Below are 24,099 nucleotides of genomic sequence, written 5' to 3'. Positions count from 1 at the left end.
TTAACATGGATTCCATGAAATGAATGAAGATAATAGGTTTCTTACCCAACACAAATGGACAATGGATTTGACTTTCTAAAGACTTTTGTACCATTTACAAGGACATTTTTGACATTTGGAGAAGAAAGATGGCATATTAATATACATAACAGTTTGTATGCCTGGAATTTTTTTTGCAGTTTTTGTATGAGTATGACCTTATGGATTGTTACCTTTAATAAAATTTCTAACACTTTAAAATTTCTCAGTTTGGGCTGTTTTTTTTAAAAATCCATTTCATTAAATGTTCAATTATGGCCTTAATAACACTTCGACCTTTACAGTTGCCTAACAGTAAAGTATATTGAATAAAGCTGGTAAAATGGAAGTGGTGTACTGGAAAGATGTTTTGTCTTCGTTCACAAAGCTGTGAAGATTTATTTGTGCTTTGAGATAGTCATTTGGCTGAAATGTTATTTCATTTGTGTTTTCTTGAAACACCTTGGCAAAACAACTTAACCAATGGGTAATAATAGAATCTTCAGTATGTCATGAGATTTCAATGAACTCTTAATACCAAATGCCTTTTGCCCCACAGTTTAGGACGAGTGATACAATATTTCTCTTGAGTTATTTTTGCATTGATAGAAAAGGTTCCTGTTACCAATGCTCTTTAATTTTATAAATAAATACTTTGCAATGGGGTGTGTTGATCTGAATATTTAAACTGATGCCTTCTCTTGTCTTAATGGTTAACCTTAGGAGATGTGTTGGATTTATAGGGAAGAGTCCTTAGAATATGCATAAAAGGACTTAAAATATTGGTGGTGGTAACATTTATAAATTTATTAAGTAAATATGAAATACAATTATTTTCTTACATGTTTCTTATTCTGTACAGTTGAGAATTGAGATTAAGTGAATGACATCATGCCATAGATTATTTGTTATAATTTCAAACACCAGGTGAATACCAGATTTCATTTATTGCTAATCTTGAATCAGTTTCAATAACCATTGTAAAAAAGGGTAGCCCTTTATGTCCATAGACAAAATGAAAGTTTGATTATGTTGTCTCATTATATAGAGACCAAGGTTATAGTTAAGCTTCAATTTTTTTTTGTTAGAAATATTTAATCATACTGTGTTTGTGATAAATGTCAAATACCGTAGCGTACACATCCATGATCAATACGTGTGCAGTATTTGTTCTCATTGACTCAGTTGAACTGTTTGGTCTTTGTATGGATTCAGAAGTGGAATTCTGGATTCTGATTTTGATACAAAAACTATCTTGATGCAGAGTGTACAGAATTGAGTTGGAGGTTTGATTACGGGTTTTATATTTACCTAGTTTTAACATGGTTGTTTTCGTTGGGTTTAATCTAACATGGAGTTCCTCAGTGAGGGAAAGACATAGTATGGCAGATTATATGTTGAATAAGAAAGAAAGATTGGATTTTTTTGGGGTGTGTTCGTTTACCTGTTTGAAGTATTTGGTGAAGGAAAGGGTATTGAATGCTTGCTTTTGGCATAATTTTGTTTCCATAGATCTCATGGTTTTGATTTTAAGTAGAATTTGCTCTGTGATACTTACTTTGATAACTTGCCACCTGATCTGAGCTATTTACCATTGTTGAAACGGACGTATACTTAGAATTGAAAGCTGAAATTTGAGGGAAAGTGTGGGATATGTATGTTGGTTTTGGGGGTTGAGTTTCTTGGGTTTGTGATTTAAAGGTGACCATGGTAGGTCTGTATTCTTGAATTTGAATAAGTTTGTTTTGCCTGAATCCGGGTGGGAAGTAAATATATTGTGGTTATGACAATTTTTTTTTGATAAAGTTTCCAAGGTTATATAATGGGTTAAATAATTTTGTGGAAGTACAAAGAAAAATGGTGAGATTCTTGGAGTAAAAACTGGTTGGATTAATTTTTGCTCTGATGCATCTGAACACTAGGGAGGCGCTCTTGAGTTGTAAAAGTTACCCCTTTCTTCCAGTTGGGATGGAAAATTCCCCCCTAAGTTTTGTCTTTATTTGATTTTTATACATCATAAAGAAGGCAAGTCTTAAATTTAATTAATGAAATTGATGTTTTGCTTTTGTTTAGAAACTATTTTACCCATGGGGGGGCAATTTTTAAAAAGATTAGTACATAAGCTAAGCTTTGGGTTCTCTAAGAATTATCCTTTTTTCAAAATGGCTTGATAAAACACCACTTCCTGTCCAGAAAGGAAGTTATTTTAGCTCAAGGACTGAAATATTTAGCAGATCTTTAAACAAAAGGAACAAATTACATTTCTCTCTGGCTTAGAAAGGGTGTTTGAGCCAGAGGGGGTTAAGAAGCCCTCCCCCTCCCTCTGATGGGGTGGTCTGGAGGGGCAAGGAGGTGTGGGGGTGGGGGTCCTTAGGCTCCTTGGGATGGAGGATCTTTTTTTTTTTTTTGGTGGAGATGAAGGGGTGGGTCTATGGTACATCACCTGAGTTGTGGGGTAAATGTAGAGAGTGTCAATCAAAGGCAGAGCTCTCAGAGCTGGGAAGGAGGCTCTAGATGGCGGCTGTGCCTTAGAGAGAGCGCGCTCTGCTCCCTGCCTTCGTCTCACTTTACGCAACTTTCCCTAACTTTCGGGCAGCCTCAGGGGGCCCCCGCAGCCCCCTGCCTCTCCTAGTGACTTACTGGGGTCAATTCCGACCTTTTTTAGGGAGAAAAGCAGCTTTTAGGAGCTTTCTTTTCGTGCCTTGTTGGAAAGAAGCAGCCGTACTGAGAGCCCAGGTCGTTGTTTTTTCCAGCTTAGAAGCCATGGCGCACCTCCATTTTTGTGCGCTCTCCTAATGAGGTTTTTTTTCTTCCGGACCCGTTTTAGTATTAATTTTGGCGTGTTTTTTTTTGACCTGTTAACATATTTGAGTACTATTTTATTTATTTTTCGTTTTTTAACGGAGGATTTTGCCTTTATTTTTAATTATTTGGGATCAGATATTTTTCTACTAGATAGGACTCTCGCATTGGACCTACTACATGGATCAGGTAAGTTCATGACCATTAGTGATAATTTTAAAGATTTAAATGTTTAAGTTTGCCTTATTTTCTGTAAATATGAGAAATTCCTGGATGACGCAATAAGATACAGAGATTGTTATTTGTATCCAGTGTGTTACTTTGAGAAACTTTCTTTATCGATACTGATGCTGCCCCTGTTCGGCTTTTATATATATATATATTTTTTTAAAGGAAAAAATTGAAATACTTTATTTTTTGGTGCTTGCCGTTGTTATGTTATAACAATATCCTTACATCGTCAGGACTTTGTTCCTGGTAATAAAAACGAACGATAGAAGCCGGGACCTTACCTTTCTTTCAACTTTTGACAGTAAATACCTGGGCACAGGACTTCAAAGCAAACAGATTCCCCCTCCCCCTTAATATTTAAGAATTAAAAGATGATGAGAAATAAGGACAAAAGCCAAGAGGAGGACAGTTCGCTACACAGCAATGTATCGAGGTATGAACTATCAACTTTCTTCCTTTTTTATTTTTTTTGGGGAAACCTCAGCTTTCACTGTTTACCTTGACAGACACGATTGCTGTCTGTTTTATTTTAAGTATTTCACTAATTTGGATTCGTTTTTTAAAGCGTGACCTTGAGATTGCTAATATGCCACACCCTAATTTTTTGGTAGCAATTTATGAAAGTTGAGTTGTGACTTAAGGCCTCTCACAGCAGTCAAAAGGTAAGGTACCTTTATCCAAAGGGGCCTTTCCTGTAAACTACCGTTTTTCTGTCAATAAATTTCAGTTTTCAGGCTTTTTGTGCTGCTGAAAAATGACCTTGTCGGTTTAGCCATTGCTGCATTGCACCATTTTACATACAAGGCAGATTTTTTCTTTGAAGAATCAGGATACCCAAACTTGTAAGTGAGGGCCATAGAGAAGCCTTGTAGTAGTAAATTATAGTAAATAGACATTTGAGAAAGTTATATGAATGAAAAAATATACATTTTAAAGTGAAATTGCAAAAAGGACCCTTTGACTGATGCCTCTCAGTTTACATTTTTATTTGACTCTATATTTCTTCGGATACACTTGACATTTTAAGGTATTTTGATATGATTTATCAAAACCTTTACTTGATGGTTACAGTTTCTGTATTTATGAAATCAAAATCAAACCTGTGATCACAGACATTCTGGAATACTGTTAATACACTGTTTTGTGTTGGTTACTGTGATTATGCTTACAGTTGTATATTTTTACATTTAAGATGTTTTAAGGTTTGCATTTGTATGCTTATATTCTGGCAGTGCTTGCTGGTTGGTAGATATATTTTACCCTTACGTATTAGTTGTAGGTGCTTTAAAATTAATTGATTTATTTCGACAGTCGTCTGGAATGCTTTATCTTATGAAGCTTATAAATGTACTGTTTTTTTAAATCATGATTTGTTTCACATTCCTTGCAGTACCTTGTTAGTGAATAAACAAAAAAGCCACTAAGATGTTGTTTGTTCCCTGTATAATAATTAAAAAAATACACGAATGAATTTCTTGATGTATGTTTTTATGTAGTGTTACAAATTTTAAATCATGCAGTTAATGAGGATGTGATTGGTTATGTGATTTTTCTTACCAATTTTGCTTTTACTTTATAATTTTCTCTAGGTAATAGACTTTTACTGCTAGGCTAGTGAATTTGAAACTTTTGGACATGGTTCGTTTATTACAAATGTCAAATTTTATTTATGATTTATTATATTTCAGGATATTTTGGTTCTTTTAAAAATATATTCCCAAATTCTTTTGCAAATCGACTTGTCACAGTTTGGACTGATAACCTTTTGATCTGAGCTCATGTAATTTCCTAGGTTATATTTAGGACAGAAAACTTCTGTACTAACCCTAAACTGATTTCTCTGGAAAGTAAGGACCATTTGAAGAACTAGGAAACCATAGGTATATTAGACACATTATTAAAGACTCAGTAACTAAAACTCTTACTCCCTTGAGTATATGATTTGCATAGTCTCACATGGGTTTTGGCTTTCTTATGCAAGGTTGTGGTTAACATCACTGATCAGACTATGCTTTCTAATTCTAAAAGTCAAGCTGTTTTAGGTTTTTTTTTTCTTTCAATACTTTTACTCTCACCTGGAAAAATATGTGGAAGATGTCATGCATTTGCCTTCTGGCAATGGGATAACAACTGAAAAAGAAGCATGAACTGTACTTTAAGTTTTGTCAGTTATACTTTGAATCATATACCTGATGAATGTACAAAAAATGAGACTCCTTGAAGAGAAGATGGAGTTACTTTTAAATTACTATTACCCTAAATTGCATTCTTTAATACAAGCACATAATTATGACATAACTTCCTTTCAAAATTGTAAAGGTGAATACAGTAGAGCTTTCCAGTGAGATGAAGAGGACAGTACTGGTAACTAGTACTTGGTTCCTTATCAGTTTCCACAAGGACCTAGTTTCTGTGGAAGAGAGTATAGTGCTTAGGGAATACTACAGAAATGATGTTTGCAGCCTGAGCCACAGGAGAGAAAAGGAGTTTGTAGGTCACAGAAACTTTGGTCTGAGAATTACTTTAGGGTCTGGAAGAATCGAGTGTAAGTTCGTGTAAATCTGGTTATATTCCTGTTTTTGGAAATAGTGCAATACTTAATGGTGATTATGTAAGTTTGTATTCCTGTGCTCTTGTAGTCAATACTTAATGTTACACTTTGAAGATTAAAAGCTCACGTTCAAGAATATTTTAAAAATATTTGTTACCTGTAAAATTTCTAAGTATCTCAAAGGGAGGTAGATGTAGAGAAGTCTATACCACATATACATGATCTAAATAATGTGCAGTTTGGGGATAACATCTGTAATGTCAAAGAATGGTAACAGGAGATAAGAATGTTGATGGAACTGTGCGCACAAAGACTGCTGTGTGTTCTGGGGCGCTACATTTACGATTTATCCTAAGAAATGAAACAGTTTATTAAATCTGCCCCCAAGTCGTCTGCCTTGGAGCCAGTTATTTTGATAACCTGAAGTGCTGGCAAAATCTGCTTTTTATTAGGCATTTAGCAGTTATTCTGAAAGCCTGGGGATGATTAGAAATGGCATATGCAGTTGCTTTTGGACTGGAACAGGCAGTTTATGTGGCAGCCATTTTATGACTCCTAAACCTTAAAAACCGGGATTTTGGGGAAGACTGAAAAGGAGTGGAAACCTGCCATACCAAGAACCTCTTTTTTTACTTTCTCACCCCTTCTTTGGCACTCTGGTGCAGAAATAAAGGACAGCTCGGTAGTTAGCGCAGGCAGCAGCTCTGTGAGCCCCTGGCATCTTGGTGCAGGTCCAGCTCAGTCACAAAATGGCTGTTCCTTTGTGCCGCAGCGCTGACAGACATACTGCATTGCACTGTGTACTCGCCAAACAGCAGGAAGTTGCCGTGCCGAGTTCAAAGGCCGGCCGGCGCCGGCGCCGCGCGCTGATTGGCTGTGCGCGAGCTTGGTAACAGCAGGGTCAGCGGCGGCGGCTCTCCGGCAGGCCCGCCCCGTGACGTCAGGCGGCTCGTCGTGGGGAGGGGTGAGCGCAGTGACGTTCGGCCGCGTGCGCGGCTCGGGAGCTTCCTCTTTCCCTTGACTTAGTGGGCGGCCCTGGGGGGGGAGGGGGCGGGCCAGGGTGGGGCGTGGGAGGGGAGAAGGCGGGAGGCCGGGAACGCTGCTTGGGGCTTTCCGATGGGCGGCAGCTTTCATGACCGATGTCGCTCTCGGCAGTGCTGTCCGCCCTTGTTTTGCAGTCCACACCCTGTACTCTGTCTGTTTTACTTTGCGCGTTTCTGGGAATGTTTTTCCTCATTTAGAAGCGGCTTCCGCTTTTGGGGGAAAAGGAAAAAGGCCTTAATCGGAAACCTTCAAATAGACATGCCAGATTTTACATTTTTCGTTTTCTGATACTCAATTTTTTTTTCTTTCCGTTGTGAAGAGATTAGTTAATTTAATTGATTTCATAACCAGTAATCAAAAATGTTTTACTGCCAGAAGGGATATTTTTATTTTAATTGAAACATCGAAATAGATCTTACAGCTGCTGTTTCATACATGACTCATAAGCAAAGCGAAGATTATTTGAACTTCCCCGTGCATTTTTACTTGCTAACATACATTTTCTGAGTTGACATTTGACGGAAAAAAAAACCCCAGGTCAGTATGTGCTAAGTGATTTATGATTCACAGTGGAACACAGTGGAAAAATCCAAAGTAGAAAATACTTAGGATTTTTCACTTACCACGTTTCTACACAACATTAGAGCAATTAAAAAAAGAATAAAGCATTAGGCACTATGTAAACAAGCGTCAGAGAACAACTCAGTTTTAACAGCACTTGCTAAAGAACAGTGATTCTTAAACTTGGCTTATAGTGAAATCACTTGGCAAAATGTTGGGAAACATCTTGTCAGAGCCCCCATTCTGGAAAACCTGTTAAAACGCTTCTGGGGTGATGCTCATGGTCTGCCTGGTTTGGAAATCTCAACAGGATCTCTGATTTAAAAAAGAAAAAAACATAGTTTACCAACTACTATTTTGTAATTCATTCACAGTAATGAATCAAACATGAAAGCCTTGCATCAAAATATGAAGGAAGGGTTGTATTAGTGGATTTTTCTGTTGTATGTTGAAAAACGTTTTTCTACATTAATTCGAGAGTATTTTTAAGCAGTAACAGAAATGGGTAAGCTGTCATGAAGTAGGTCTTAGTTCAGAATTCTTAATTTTATTGAGTAAAAGATGCTACCTTAAAGGAGATGTGGACCTCTCCCAAGTGTTGATAGAGATGTTTACTTGGGCATGTTTGAGTTTTCTGAATAAAATAAAAAAAAAAAAAGAAGATAAATTGCAGTGGTTGGTTTTGTAGGTTAATACAGTCTTGGTTTTTTGGTAATATTTGGATGGTTATGGAAAGTCTAGGTGAAGTATAGCTGAGTTTTCATAGTTTGTTTTATGGAAGGGTTCATGAGAGATTCTGTAAATGTATATTAAGTTTTTTTTTTATTGGATGTAAAATATATTAACGTTCTTGGAGACTTAAGTAGTGTAGAACTTAAGCTTTGATAAAGAATCTGTCATGACCAATTTTGGTTTTCAAGTGCATCTACCACAAGAAAAAAGTAATCCCTCTCTGAGATTGAATTCTGATTGACTGTCTTAAAATTTTAGCCCTTCAGTTTGCTAAAAGTGGGGGGAAAAAGTCATCAGCGTTGTAGTCTTGTTCAGGAAGGATATGATATAACTTCCAGCAGAGGCATTGTAGCTAAGAATAGATATCTTTACTTGGTGAGTTAAAATGCTGTATCATGATATAGCAATTTATCAGTGAATTGCTTGCAACCCACTTGGAACCAATTAACTTTTTAAAGAACCAGTGTTTATTAAGTCTGTTTAGTAAGCTTTCTCTGGGTTTTTCTCTCGGATCGAGAATGGCCTTGTGGATTTTTGATATTTAAGCTTTCGTGAAAACCTGAAGCCTCCGTTTGGTGTTTGGCTTTTGGGAGATGAGTGCTTTTTATAAACAGCAAGTTAGAAGTGGAAGGTGGGCAGGTGGGCAAGCAGTACTTGCTAAGGAATTTCAGTTGTTTTAAGAGTGATAGTAGGTTACTGCTTGAGGGGTAAATCTGGAAGTTGTGTTGTTTCCTGCTGACGGTATCTGAAGTGCACGGATTTGAGAATCAGTTTGCTGCCTTGGCAGCCACTCGTGGCCCTCCCCCGCGATCCCTGAGAACCATGAGAAATACCTCCTGAGACCACCGGGAATTTCCAGACTCATAATTTCTCCTATAAAATTCGGTACAAAAAAGTTGTTCCTGGCGTAAAAATTGAGTGACTACTTTTATGTGACATCTTGTTTAGCAAACTTTTTCTTTTCTGTCTATGAGCCATTAGTTTTGTTTTTAAATTTTAGATCTTTTTGTTTTTTTCCTGAAAACATTAGAACTCACAATTGGCTTGGCGGGGGAGGGAGGGGTTGCCTTTTTTTTTTGTTAAATCACGTAAGAGTTATCTTGTATACATATAAAAATAACTGTTGACATATTTATGCTGGGTATTTGTCATTAGTTGGGTCATTCCCTCCTGCATTCCAGCCTGACGAAGCATTGAATTCAAATTTATACCTCAGTGAAATTGGAAATTATGACTTGTTTTAGGACTTTTGGATTATTAGTGTAAAGCCAGAACAACATCACACCAGTCATCACATGCTCAGGGTCTAATGTATGTTTATTTGTGAACAGTAATTCAGCACTCTTGATAGGAAACACTGCTATGACCTTTCCCCTGATCAGTCTAAATTTTAAGTGATGGTGGCAAGATTGGGGGCAGAGACCATTCGAAAAGGCTGGGTGTGTTTGAGTGCAGTTTATGAGGTGGGAGGACAAAGCTTTCTTCTGTGAAATAAACGCTTTATCCTGACCCTGGTCTGTAATTATGGGGAACCCTAGGTGTATGGAGGCCATTCATGCTAGAATTATTGTTTAAATGTTAAGGGTAACTTTTTTGGGATTTCCGCTACATTTTCTGGATTGTATTTCATATGAAAAGTATTTCAGTTCCCTCTATTGGAGGTATTCCCATAATTTGGGGGAAAAGGTGATCACTCTGATCTCGATGGAGAGAGAACGTTGCAGAAAAGCCTAGGCCAAGGCAGCGCCTTACGGACAGTCTTAATTTTATGTTTTGGATTCAATTCTAATGAGTTATTTTGTTATCTGTAATGTGTTTAACTGTTAACTCAGTGCCTCTGGAGAGCTGTTTATGTAATAGGCACCAGGTCAGCTTTGACTTCAGTACTGCAAGTTCTTGTTCTCGGTTTAGGCCAGGTGGAGTAAGTATTCATTGTTGGACTTGCAGTTTTCTCGTTAGTAAAATGTGGATGAGAATAATATTTAACTTCATTGGGTGATGAAGATTAGATAACGTAATGACTGTGAAGTGCTTAGCAGAGAGCTTGGCACATTGAAAGTGCTCAGTGAACATAAGTTATTAGTGATACTGTCTTGTTACTAGAATGTACATTATTAGTGATACTGTTTTGTAACTAGAATGTAAGTTATTAGTGATGCCGTCATGTTACTTGCCCTTCCTGCACTTTCTAAGTCCCTCTTCAAAAGCTAGGTTGTTTCTGAGGGCAGTGGTTGCGGTCCTGGCCTGTGAGAGTCTGTGTGGGCCAGTTCGAGAGATTTGTTAGAATGATTTTAGGAGACAAGGCCCCTTTTGGTTAATTGAATGAAACTTGGGTGTGTTAAGCAGTTATCCTCTTCTGAAATTTTATTTTCTGCAAAGACAGGCTTTTAGGGGAGCACATGACTCTTTCTGGACTAGAGCAGTCTGTTGTATGAGTCACAGCTCTCCTCTGGACGTATTGCCCTGGAGTACCCTCTCTACCTCATTTCCCCTCTCAGGCTGTTGGAGTACAAGTGTGAATAGTGAATGCCTCTTCAAGGTGCAGTGCTGCTTGGATATAAATGGAATAGTAATAATACTTAGAATCAGTAACCAGTCTTCACGGTAGCACATTTGATGGCGTGCGATGCCTTGAAGTCCCTTTATCCTTTAGAACTAGAGTGTCAAGATTTATGTATTTTTGGTTACCTCCATTTCCTTTCCTTTTTGATTGATGGGTTAGTTCTAGTGTTTTGTTTCTTTAATTGTGGACAGCATCTAAAAATACCAATTCCAACCCTACCCCTGAGACTGAGCTAATTTGTGTGTGTGTGTTTTCATGTATGCGTGTGTCTCAATGTATTTAGAATCTTCCGATGGAGCGCTTGTTCTTACGTCCTTTCCTAACGTTTGGTCTTCCCATTGTATGTCCCATTTTCTCCTTTCCCTTCTTAGGTCAGTTTTAACAACAGCTTGAGGTTGGAGCTCTAGAAGCAAATGTGGGGGGTGGAAGGGAGAAATGGGGTAGGTGCTTGATGGAAGAGTTCTATATTAAATGGCATGCCCGATCCAGCTCCAGGCATACCTTTAAAATGTGTATACCGGTGGAATGTCTTCACCTCAAGGTTTGGGAATTCCTGACCTCTCCATGTCCTTGCCTTAGTCGCTTTAAGGTCTAGTGTTCACTCTTCTGTAGTGCTCGCTCTTCTTTCAGATACCTCCAGAAGTTTAGATTCTTGAAGTGCTTCGAATGGAGTTCCCATTCCATCCAGAACCCCCTTTCCCTCTAATTGATAAAGGTAACTGAAAAAAGGACCGCTACAGCGGTGCGCGGGGCTATGCTGTGGGCAGCTTTGGAGTGGTTGTCACCCACTGGGGGTGGTTGTGAATTGTAACCAGCATTTAAAAAAAAAAAGGGAATGGAATATGATAATAAATCTTGGCGTATGCCAGTTGTGTAGATTCTGTTTAGCAGTACCTGTAACGTTGGTAAACTTCGGATTTTATCATGAAGGGAAATTTTAAGTGGTTGTGAGCATTTTATAGAAAAACACTTTATAGAAAAAATATGTTTATGTTCATAGAGTGCTTACTCTATGGCTGTCACTGTTTTAAGGATTTTATCTATATTTAATATGGAGGTCAATAAAGTAAAAATGTTCTTAATCTCTTTACAGATGAACTGTCATGGAGCTCTGTTCTGTGATAGGCGGGTGGACCATCCCTGGTCTGCCTCAACTCTTGGTGGGCTGCCTACAGTGCTCTAGTACGTGCACACCCCTCCGTCTCCACAATAGGTTATTTACTTAACAAGGACTAGTAGATACTCCTCACATTTGTTCATGCTGGTTTTACTAGTAATACTTCACTTGAACTGAATAGCAAGTCAATAGGATACAATGATTGAGATCCTTTCAATGAAAATGAAGTTGAATGCTTGGGAAACATTCAGTACAATAATAGCAAATATTTAGAGAACTTGGAACTTGTTTTAAGTCCATTAGATATGTTAATTTGTGTAATGTTCACAACAACTCTGTGAGGTAGGTTCAGTTACCATCCTTATCTTGTAGATGAGAAAACCGAAGCACAAAGGAGTAAGTGGTAGAATTTGAATTCAGTCATTGGCAGTTTGACTCCAGGATTGATATTCTTTACCATATCGTCAAAGGCCATCAAATTAGATGGATAAGAGGAAACTATATAGAAGATTGAGGAAAATAATAAAAATCTAGAATAACCCTGTAATAGGTGTGTTTTAAAAACTTTGCATTTTAAAGAAACCCAAACTGGAAATCACAATGTATTGTCACTACTGTAAGTCAGAATCAACTCAATGGCAACAAGTTTTTGGAAACGCTGGTGGCATAGTGGTTAAGTGCTATGGCTGCTAACCAAGAGGGCGGTAGTTCAGATCCGTCAGGCACCCCTTGGAAACTCTATCGGGCAGTTCTACTCTGTCATATAGGGTTGCTATGAGTGGGACACGGTGGGTTTTTTTTTTTTTTTTTAATTGTAGGTGTGGTTTATGCCAGCATCATCCTGCTGATTGCATTGTAAAGGCCACCTTTGTACTTAAAGACTCCCTCAGGGGTTCCCTCAGGGATAGTTAAGGTAGGTGGTGGGAGGTACTGGAGACCTCAGAAGACCTTTGACCGCAGTTTGGTGTCCATTGCTACACAGGCACTTTGTATTTGACAACAGTTCATGAATAGATTGTGCTTGGCTTTTAATTTTTGTTCTTGTTGCTCTAAACTTAGTCCCCAAATATTGAGCTGTGCATCAAATCACTTGGAGAATTAAAAAAAAAAAAAAAAAAACAGGCCCCATACCTGATTGGATTTTAGGGATTATGTGGTGGGTTAGGGGAGAAAATTGGAATTGTCAGAAGTGCCATAAGTGGCCTGTGATGTAGTCAGGGTGGGGAATGAATGTGGTGGGTGTTTGGAAACCTTAAGTGACTAAAGCACTTTTTCAGTTCAGATACAGGTTTTTAAACGTTCAGATAGAGGCAGTGTATGGCTAGTAAATTGTAATTTTGCGGAAAGGGGTGTTAGGTCACATTCTTGGAGTGTTCCATTTCCCTTGCTTGATTAAAAAAAAAGTACCTGTACTCTTTGAATTTAGCTTTACCATAGGCATTTAACACGGGCATTTAGGCCCTTACGTTTACTTGCTGAGAATCACCTGGGTTACCAAATGATGTTACATTGAACATATTCCCAGGTCTTTTGCCTGGAGATTTGGGTGCAGTAGTTTTGTAGCAGTGCCCAAGAATCTGATTAACAACAGTATGAGTTGATTGTGTTTATGAGGCTGAGTTGGGAATTAAGGGCCAGTAGGACAATGGTTTGAGTCCACTGAAGGCTGCATGGGAGAAAGATGTGGCAGTCTGCTTCCGTAAAGATTTATAGCCCTGGAAACCCTGTGGGGCAGTTCTGTTGTGTCCTGTAGGGTAGCTATGAGTTGGAATTGACTTGACGGCAGTGGGTAGGGGTATCAGTGGGTAGGGTATCAGTATGGGTCAGGGCTTTGGGTCTCTCTGTTTTTCAGCAGGAACCTCAGCCTCTTTGTTGCTTTTTAAGAAAGTTAGAGTTATAGGAAGTAATGCTCCTAAAGCATGATTTATAAGTGTGGGCAGTTTTGCTTCTCAGGAGACGTTGGACAATGTCTGGAGACAGTTTTGGTTGTCATGACTGGGAGCTGGGGAGCTACCGGCATCTAGTGGGTGCAGACCAAGGATGCTGCTAAAATCTGTAATGCATAGGACAGGCCCCCACAACAGAGTAGTAAAACACACACACCCACAACAAATACCACAACAAAGTAGTATCTGGCCCAAAATGTCAATAGTGGCATGACTGAGAAACTGTGGTTTAAAGCACTTAGGACAGTGCTTGCCACAGTGAATTTTGGCTGTTATTAAGAAAGCTGCAGGAAATCATTGGTCCCACAAAGTTGAGGGCCCTCATCATGCTTCCTGTGTCTTTTTTTATGACCAGCTCTAGGGACCCCCACTTACTTCCTAGGGTACTGTGGGCATAAATTCCACATTTACTGTTGAGATTGGCAGCAAGGCCTTTTAAGGTCAGCTTTGGTGTTGCTGAAAGTACCATGTATCCTATAAAAGTCTAGAGATCATAAACTGAAAGTTGAGACTCAGAAGGGCTGGAAGAAAAGCCCTGGTAAAACTAGTCCATCTAAGTCTCTTACTCTTGAGATGGTTGGTGGTATCTTTGTTAATGAATTCTAGAGAGAGCTCCGCCCCTTGTAACTGCTTTTCACAGCTTGGTGATTTACAAAGTCTTCTTTGTTCTTACCTGAGTAGAAAGCTTACCTTGTCCTGTGTATAATCTTTAACGGCTCGTAGAGTCTGATTGGTGTTTGTGAAATGGTTGTCCAGACTTCTTGCTGTAATTCATTTTTTCCTGATGACATATGTGTACCTGGGTACTATTTCCTTGGTGTTTTCTAAGTTATTTAGGGCGACTCAAATGTCAGTTGGTTACTGAGGAACTGTAGTAGTATGCTAAAGCTAAGGTGACTTTAGTCTGGCTCCAGTTGAGAATTTTAGAAACATGCTTAAAGGTAGATTGTTCTCTCTTTACCCTTGGATTTCTTAATCTGGAGGTACTGATGGGTTTTAGCCTTTGTACCCCCTGAAATCACAAGCAGCATTTTGTGTGCGTTTTTTCTTACGTTCGTGTCTTTTTCTGGAAAGAGGGTTCGTAGTGCTACCAGAGGGTTTATCAATTAGAATAAAATCCTGTTTCCCCCCTTCTTTCTATTAGCACTTTCATGGACTTGGCATGTATAAATGTTGGCATTTTAAAAACGTACTCAGTTCCTGTAATATTTTGTGTGTTTTAAAAGTTATGTAAGTGGTTATCGCCATATAGCATTCTTTTTTTTATTGTTATGTTGATATTTATAGATCTAATTCATTTTTAGTTTTACAGAGGTGTTCGAGTATGAATTTCACATATTACTTTAAAATATTCATAATGGACTTCTAAATTATGTCTTTTTTTTCAATCTGAATGAATAAAGCTCTGGACATTTTTACACTTGTATGCTGTACAGGTTTGATAAATTTTGCCTCGGGTACATACCCACAGATGGAATTACAGGATTCATATGCATATTTTGAGGTTTACTGGATAATGCTAAGTTCCTCTCCCACGTCTACTGGTTGGTTACTTTTTAATAGTGATATGTGAGTACTGGAGTTTCTGGGTGTGGTGCAGACAGTTAATAGGTGTTCACAGGTGTTCGGCTGTTAACTGAAAGGTTAGCGGTTCCAGTCCACCCACAGGCACCTTGGAAGAAATGCCTGGTGATCTACTTAAGAAAGATCAGCCATTGAAAACCTGCAGAGCACAGCTCTACTCTGACCCTCTTGGGATTGCCATGAGTCGGAATCAACTTGATGGCAACTGGTTTGGTTGTTGTACGAGTACTATTTTCCCTACCATCTTGCCAAATTTAACATCAGACTTTTTAATTTTTCCAAGGAAAATGAGTATAAAATAATGTTACAATCTACATTTCCCAATTTACCAGTGAAGTTTATCATCTTAAGTTTATTGATCATTTCAGTTTCTTTTCTGTGAATTCCATGTCCATTTTCTTTGCCCAGTTTTCTGTTGGATTTTTCTTTGATATGTAATTCTTCATACGTCATATGTGTAAATCCTTGGTTATATGTACAGTGAAGTTTCTTTTCTGTCTGTTACTTATTTTTTAACCTTGTTTTTAACTTATTCTTCAGGATCATAGGACTTGAACCAAAGATGAAGGAGATCTTAAAGAGTCAGTTCCATGTACTCAATATTCTTGACCAATAAGAAATTTGGGACACTGGGGGGATGTGACTTATCTTTGCTGTTCCATCCTCTTTAAGACACAGAAGTGATGAGAAGATGAGAAGGAGTGTCATGTGTCAATCCTGGTTGGTTTAATAATCTGTTTAACTGAAGAATCTGTGTGTGAGAAGGGCAACAATATTACATAGAGGTTATAGTGTGGATTCTGTAATAAAGACTTTGTGGATGGGAGTGGGGGTGTGTGAGTTGACATCACATGTGCACACTTGGTCTAAGCCTCTTCCATTAAATGAAGATAAAAATTATTAAAGATTTTTTTGCACATGCTTGACATAGTTATTTGTTACTTTATCGTTAATAGAAGCTTAGTTTGGATATGTGTTGTGGAATCCCAGTGTAGACGGTCTTGTGTTTCTGCCAGATCTTGCTTTCACAGACAGAAATACCAAGCTCTGCCAAGGAGTTCAGCCATTTTGTAAGTTGTTAGGAAACTAAACACTATCCAAGTACTGAAATGGCGGCTCTTGGGCAGAGTACCCAGGAGCTTGCTCTTTTAACTGAAATGTTGCTCTGCTGCCCTCTTGTGGTGACTTTGGGAATGGTGATTTAAAAAATAAAAATGGAGCCATAACTATAATGCTGCTTCAAAGTCCAGTTGTAAGAAATACGTAATCACTCTATTTCTTCCTGCTTCAGGAGGAGTTTTGAGGAGATACCAAATCCTTTTTATCCACAAATGAAATGTAAACTCTTTTTCCTCAAAAGAATTATTTTATATTGCAATTTTATATTTCCCAGTTCAGACTCGAGTCCCTTATCTTTATTTTTCCATTGTATTTCCGTTGTTCAATCAAAAGTTGTAAACTTATTGCAACTTAGATTTTGAATAAGTTTCATATAAACTTGTTTTTCATAAGGATTGTTTCAAGCCTTATAACTATTATTGCCACTGGTATTGAGTTTATTAAATTTAACTTGCTGAGTCCAAAAAGAATGAAATGATTTAGTATTATTTTATGTTAGACTCATTCAGATCTTTAGCTCCTGTTGTATAGGATTGGGGGAACTTTTATCCCTTGCTTTGGGTTTGACGGTCTTGGTTGGGTTGATTGTGAACTATTTTAGACATTAAAAAGATTTAAGACTTATATAATGGACACTTATGAACTCAACAGCCAGCTTCAGTCATAAAATGTCACTGGTAACCCTCCCTGATAGTACCTGCCTCACTCAACCCCCAGAGGGATATACTATTTTGAATTTGGTGCTTATTTTTTCTTGGGTTTGATTCTCATAGTTACTATTTTTTTTTCTTGATGTTATACAAATAATCCATGGAAGTACTTCAGATAACTTATCCATTTCTCTAGAGTAAGCCACTGTTTGTAATGTGATCATAAAAATTCATTTATACACAGATCCCTGCTGATAGAAATACGGCTGTGCTTTTTCCGTAAAAGGTATTACTGTAGGCATCGTTATGTTTCTAGGGTTCACCCTCTGATACAGACACAGAAATACACAGCTGCACAAGGAGGCAGGTACAAGGAGACTCTGTTACAACTCTGTCAGTTACAGTGAAGGATTTGGAAATAACCTAAATATTCTGCTCAGAGATGCAGAAATGTGAGAATGTATTAAGGACGTTTATAGCTTACTGGTTATAGTGTACAATTTCAGAATAACCTAAGTGTCCTGTTAGTGGGGAAAGTTTCAATAAAATGTGTAGTATACATACTGTGAAGCAATTCAAAGGGAATGAGGTGTTCATACAAGTACCCTTACCCTGACATGTGGTATATTGACATGTGACGTTATCATCACATCTGCAATGTCTATTGCTTTGCAGCACAGAACATTAAAGATTTCTGTTTAAGTAGCCGTTGTTATCTTCAGCAGACTAATGGTGCTTTTGTGGCTTCCTGGTTCTTTAAGTTGGAAGTTGGAGACTTTTTTAAAAATTGGAATATTTTATACTGTATAGGAATATATAGGCAATGCTGTGGTCTTGTGATAATTTTAGTTGGTGGTGATTATCAAAATATAAATTCATCCTTTAAACCCTTGTCAGGAGTTAAGCATTATAATTAGTTTTGAAACTCGTCGTTTCAAAACGTAGACATTGCAAAGTCAGTAACTATATATCCCTGTTCATTTTCCACATCCTTCTCTAGTATACCAGGCATAGGAAACATGGAAGAAGACAGGCTTGGATCTCAGGTCTGTTGGGAAGAGGTCAATCAGTGACCCAATTATAATAGGGTGGGACAAAGGGGAGGTGACGTAGTATAGGTGTTCACAGCTGGGGCTTTGGCTTCAGTCTTCTAGGCCAGTGTGTCATTGCTAAGTGTGAGGAGAGCTAGTGGAGCGTGGTGCTAGAAGCTCAGACTCTGAAATTAGGCTGCCTGTTGTCAATGCCGAGTGTCATGAACTGCTAAGACAGATGTCAGCATTATCCCAGTGCCGTCGAGTAGGAGTACCTAATAGGCTAGGCGCTGGAATGGGGCCTGGTGGTGCAGTGGTTGACGTGCTCGGCTGCCAAGCGAAAGGTTGGTGGTTGGAACCCACCAGCTGCTCAGTGGGAGGAAGATGTGGCAGTCTGCTTCTGTAAAGTGTTACAGCCTTGAAAACCCTCTGGAGCAGTTCTACTTTGTCTTATAGGGCCACTATGAGTTGGAATCAACTTGATGGCAGTGGGTTTAGGGTTTTTTTTTTTTTGGCTTAATAGGTCCTGAGCTTAGAGAGGATAGGAAAATGCAAAGGATGTTTTTCTAGAAAAGGTGATTCCTAAGACGTCAAGAATTAGGTATTTATTCTTAAAAGGGTTGGTATCCCACTTTGCCAAGTAGTGGATGGGTCTTAAAAGCTTGCGAGCGGCCGTCTAAGATATATCTATTGATTCCCATCCCATCTGGAGCGAAGCAGAATGAAGAAAACCAAACACAAAAGGAAAATAATAACCCAGAGTACTAAAGGACCACAGGAACGAGACAGCCCACCAGCCTGAGGCCTAGAGGAACTAGATGGTACCTAGCTACCACCAATAATGGCTTTCACGGGTATTGCAACAGAAAGTCCAGGACAGAGTGGGAGAAATATGTAGAACAGAATTCAGATTCACAAAAAAAAGACCAGACTTACTGGTCTGACAGACTAGAGGAAGCCCTAAAACTGTGGTCCCTGGACACTCTGCTAACCCAGAACTGAAACCATTCTTGAAGCCTACTTTTCAGAAAAAGATCAAGCAGGCCTATAAAACAAAAAACAACACACATGAGGAACTTGCTTCTTAGTTCAATCAAATGACAAGACCAGATGGGCAACTCCTGTCCAAAAGCAAGAAGAGAAGGCAGGAAGGGACAGCAACTGGACGAATGGGCACAGGGAACCCAACCAGGGTAGAAAGGGAGAGCATGCTGTCACGTTTTGGGGATTGCAACCAATGTCACAAAGCAATATGTGTATAAAGTTTTGAATGAGAAAGTAACTTGAGCTGTGGACATTCACTTAAAGCACAATTAAAAAAAAAAATCAGGTAATTAGGTTGACACTTAGTAGTGGTGCAGGGATTGGGGATGAGCAATACTGGGTTTTACTCTGCTTTATGATTGGTTCAGTATGGCTAACGCAAAGGGTGTGAGGGGAAGGAATGGTTGAGTGGTGAGACTAGAAGAATTGTCAAGAGTCCATGTTTCATATGACATGCTGAGATTGGATGTTACCAATGACCTTGCCAAGAGTGACTGGGAGGTGGGGACAGTGTTAGCTCCCTAATTTTTAAGGTCTCTCCAAGCATGCAGCTGTCTCTGTGTAAATGTAGCTTCTAGATACATCTAACATCACTTCCAATGGATTGTCCTTTCTAAATGGCTTACAAGGAAATTCTGGAGCTTCCCCTGTAGCTTTATGTATATAAGATAATGATGGAGACAAAAGAGTAAGTTCCAACTAGTGTCATGAACTGTGTAGTATTAATTTACTAATGGGTGTTATCTGGGGAGAGTTTGGTGTCAGAAGGGAAATCTGATGTTTTTAAAATAATTTATCATATTGTTGAGTATATACTCAGAAAAACATACACCAGTTCAACAATTTTTCATGTACAATTTAGTGACATTACGTTCTTCAAATCAAGCAATCATTCTCATCCTCCTCTTCCAAGTTGTTCCTCCCCATTAACATAAATTCACTGTCCCTAAAGGTTTCTGTCTAATCTTTGAAGTTGCTGTTGTCAGTTTGATCCCATGCGCATAGATCTTAAACACAATGCTTAAGGCAGACATTCATCTTTAGTTAAGCTTAACTCTTGTTTGTTTTTAAGAAGCGTTCAGGGAGTATTTTGTTGTTGAATATTTTATTGGATTTTAGGTGAAAGTTTACACAGCAGATTAGATTTCTTTTCAACAATTCATATGTAGATTGTTCTGTGACATTGGTTACAATCCCCATAAAGTGTCAGCACACTCATCATTTCCCGACACCCCCTCCCCCCAGTCAGTTTCCCTGCCCTTCCTTCCTTCTGTTCTTTGCTTTTGTGTAACTTGACTATTTGGTCCTGTGTGGTTGATTATTTAAAGGAGCACATTCCTCATTGGTGTTTATTTCATAGGCCAATCTATTATTTGGCTGAAGGGTGATCTCCGGGAGTGGCTTCATTTCCAGGTTAAAGGGTTATTTTAGGAAGAAATCTCTGGGGTCCCTCTAGTCTCTATCAGTCCAGAAAGTCTGGTATTCTTTTATGAATTTGAGTCTTCTTCCACATTTTTTTTTCCCATTCCAACCAGGACCGTCTACTATGTCATTGGTCAGAACAGTTGGTAGTGGTAGCCGGGAACCATCTTGTTTTTCTGGTCTCAGGCTAGAAGAGGCTGTGGCTTGTGTTAGCTATCAATCTTGTGGACTACTTTCTTCCTTGGGCTTTTGGTTTCCTTCATTCTCCTTTGCTACAGTTGGGAAGAGACCGATAGGTGTCTGCTTGCAAGCTTTTAACACCCCAGGTGCTACTCCCCAAATAGGATGTAGAACATTATGAACTACACTATGCCAGTTGACCCAGTTGTCACACGAGGCTATGGTCCTGAGCCTTCAAACTCAGTAAAAAAATCCCACTAGGTGTTGGGATATATCTAGGAAGTATCCATAACTGTGCCTCATGGGATATTTTTGGTATAAAGTTTAAACTCAAGGCAGTAGTTTCAGGGGTTCTAACAATCTTCATGCCTCCAGTCTGGATTCTATGAGAATTTGAAGTTCTATTTTATATTTTCCCCCTTTTGATCAGGATTCTCCCATGGAATCTTTGATCAAAATGTTCAGTAATGGTAGACAGCACCACCTAGTTCTGGTCCCTTGGGAAAGTGGGCAATTGTTCATGGAGGCAGTTAGCCACACATTCCATTTCCTCCTTCTATTTCTGATTCCTTCTTCCTGTCTTGCTCCGGGGAAATTTGATTTTGGGGTAAGCTTTTGCATTTGTCAAGTGTTGCTTTCATGGCTGGCATTTGATAATCTCATGACCCTACAGAAAAAGAAGCAGATAAGGAGATAAAACCAAGAACCAAACCAAGCCAGTTGCCATCAAGTCACTTTGACTCATGGTGACCCTGTAGGACAGAGTAGAACTGCCCCGTAGGGTTTCTGTGGAGTGGCTCGTGGATTTGAACTGCCAACCTTTTGGTTAGCAGCCGAGCTGGTAACCACTGTGTCACCAGGGCTCCAAAAAGATGATAGCAAAGGCTAAATGATGTTTGAGATTTTGCCTGAGATGATCTAGGATTGGAACTCAAGCCATGGATGCCAGAGCCTGCATTTTTTAACTGTACCACCCAGCCTTCTGCATTCTTTTCTCTTGCCTGGTGACCACCTTCTGATTGGTCACAGGTGTTGATTAAGTGATGGCAAGATACTGTGCAAAGGGTTATGGAAGCTAATTATAATGAGATCTTTAAATTCTGACGTCGCTTGCTATGGGGATGTCTGAATGATATTTTTGGGTATTGTATAATTGTATTGTATAATTGTATTGTATAATTGTATTATTTACTGAGTCTCTAAAGTTTTGGACCTTTGTGGTAAAACAGAACATGGGCTTTAGAGTCAGACTTGGGTTGGAATCCCGGGCCCTCCACCCCGGCTCACACGCTTACTAGTTTTGTCATTGGCCAAGTTACTGAGAACATCTCAGTTTTCTCATCCTTCGGATGAAATGGCGATAATAATGCCTGATAAGGTTGTTATGAGAAATATATAAAATAATGCATATAAAGTGCTTAGCATAAAGCCTAGTACCTATTCGGTTATCAGAAAATTAATAAATGGTTTTTCCTCATTTTTCTCCACTTCCCCAGGTAGAGCCCTTCATGTCTCCCTACCCCACCGCCCCCCACCCCCATTTATTTTCTTCTCCTGGCTTCATCCTAACTGAAAGTCCCCTATTCAGTAGTGTGCTTACTGTGGATCGGGGGGGGGGTTTGCTGCATCCATCCTAGTTCCCAGTGTACAGACCTAGTCATCCTGTAGACCTGTTTGTGAAGCGATATGACCTTGTTTCCAATTTGGAAGATAGGGTGGCTGTAAACATGAAACCTTCTTTACCTTTTAAGGCTGCACACCCTGTGTCTTTTTGTTCTGGTTGCTGAACTTGAGGACCTTTCCATTAACATTAACATTAACGTTAACGTTAACGTTAGCATTAACTTAATGTTACCCTAAGTTCTGCGTTGCCCCTTTCCCCTCCTTTCCTCTGCTTTGTCTCCCTCACTGAGTGAAAAGAGTTTTCAAGCAAGAGCTGAGTGAGCTGTCCACCTCCTCTGTTGCAGCATCCATTTTATTTTAGGCCTTTTCACTTTGAAGTACTTTTATTCCTGTCAGCGCAGCCGTTGCCCTAGGCTAGGGGTTGTGTTCTCACTGTGAGTGAAGGGGGTATTGCCTTCTTTGTCGCCACATTTGGTACTCTCTCATCCCCCAAACTTGTTTTGTTTCTGTGGACCCTCCAGTCACACAGCCCAGCCTTATCCGGCTTTGTCTCCCCCAAGCCGCCTCCTCCGCGGAGGAATAATCCATGACTGGACTTGTCAGAGTGATGAGCACATCAGTAAATCTCAGCTGTTGTTATTTCTATGATCATATTTTCTAAAGAAAAATTAGACAGATGAATGATCTGAATAGAAAAAAAACCCCCAAAATTCTCCATTTTCCCATTGTGCGATTTTCACATAACACTTGGTCTTCGGAACCTACCAACCATGTTGATAAGTGAGGAGTGGGTGTATTTATAGAAAGCAAACATTAAACAGCAGATTCTCAAAGGAGAACCGTTACCCTTACCCAAATTACCCGTTTCCATTCTTATGTCGCGGGGCAGGCACGCTGTGGTTCAGATCAGATGCCGTGTTCGCCTCACTGCCGTCTCCGGCTACCATCACGCTGCTCGGGGGTCTGACCGGCTCCAGAGGCTTCCCTGCTGGTGGGCTTTGCTGGGCCTCGCTGTGGCTGGAAGACTCTGCAGAGGATCTCCTGAGCCTCTGCTACTGGGTCTTCTAAGCCTCAGCTGCCGGTTCCTGCCGTGCCACCTGGGCCTGCAGGGCTCTTTTGCCACCACGCTACCTGGGCCTCTGCTGCCTAAGAGGGGGAGATGTGCAGTCCCTGTACAGGGCACACTGAGGTCTCTGTTGCCCTGCACAAGCAAGTATTAACAGTTCTCTTAACTCCACTGGCAAGCCTCCTGCCTGGAGATGTCAGGCCCTGCTGTAGGAAGAGCCTTGCATAGGATCTATCCGAGGCAAACCTCTCAGGGTGCACACTTGTTCTCTGCCCTGCGTGGGCAAGTGTCACAGTTCTTTTAGGTCTGCAGGCAAGCATCCTATCCTGTCTGAAGGAGCTCCGCTTTCGCTCCATGTGCTGTCTCTCACTGTCTTCAGTGTTGTCTTCTGAGTCTAGGAGGCTTTCAGCTCGGAGACCCTGGGTCCTTGGTCCAAAGGACACACTCTGCCCCAGACTCTTTCTTGATGGTAGTGAGGCCCCCCTCTGTTTGATTAGCACTTTTAAGCCTGACAGAATGGCAAAACTGACCAGTCCCCTTGATAGGCCATAGTTATTATATTTGCATAATCATAGTGAACTATGCAACCCCAGAAGGATTTTACATTTTTTACATAATCCCAGCCAGTCATTTTGTCGGAGTTACAAGACCATGGTTGAAGGTCTATGTAAAAACAGTGCAGTGCATTGCAGGGGCTTGGGGTAGAATCTACCTACCTGGGTTGCTCTTCTCTCAGGGCTGTTTGGAATGAGGAGGGGGCAGGGATGTGTGGAGGCTCACCGCAGCCCTTATTGGATAATTTTACTCAAGTTCCT

General features: G+C 39.6%; 1 protein-coding gene across 8 annotated transcripts in view; it reads left to right on the top strand.

Annotated features, from left to right (window-relative positions):
- The window catches only part of CHD2 (chromodomain helicase DNA binding protein 2), a 152,607-nt gene that overhangs the window by 13,022 nt on the left and 115,486 nt on the right, over nucleotides 1–24,099 (top strand). For 4 of the 8 annotated variants that reach the window (XM_064267077.1, XM_064267074.1, XM_064267078.1 and 1 more), the window contains exon 1: nucleotides 6,675–11,684. The exons of 1 other annotated variant lie outside the window; for it this stretch is intronic. In XM_064267077.1, the coding sequence (XP_064123147.1) occupies nucleotides 11,515–11,684 (170 nt within the window). In that variant the 5' untranslated portion in view covers nucleotides 6,675–11,514. Of the gene's footprint in view, nucleotides 1–2,426; nucleotides 3,010–3,353; nucleotides 3,485–6,674; nucleotides 11,685–24,099 lie in introns of those variants that run through there. 3 more of the 8 variants (XM_064267080.1, XM_064267076.1, XM_064267075.1) reach the window with 2 other exon arrangements.

This window comes from Loxodonta africana, chromosome 13, assembly GCF_030014295.1.
Source record: "Loxodonta africana isolate mLoxAfr1 chromosome 13, mLoxAfr1.hap2, whole genome shotgun sequence".
Lineage (NCBI taxonomy): Eukaryota > Metazoa > Chordata > Mammalia > Proboscidea > Elephantidae > Loxodonta > Loxodonta africana.
The sequence above is the reverse complement of the archived record's forward strand: the minus strand, read 5'-3'. Positions and strand labels throughout refer to the sequence as shown.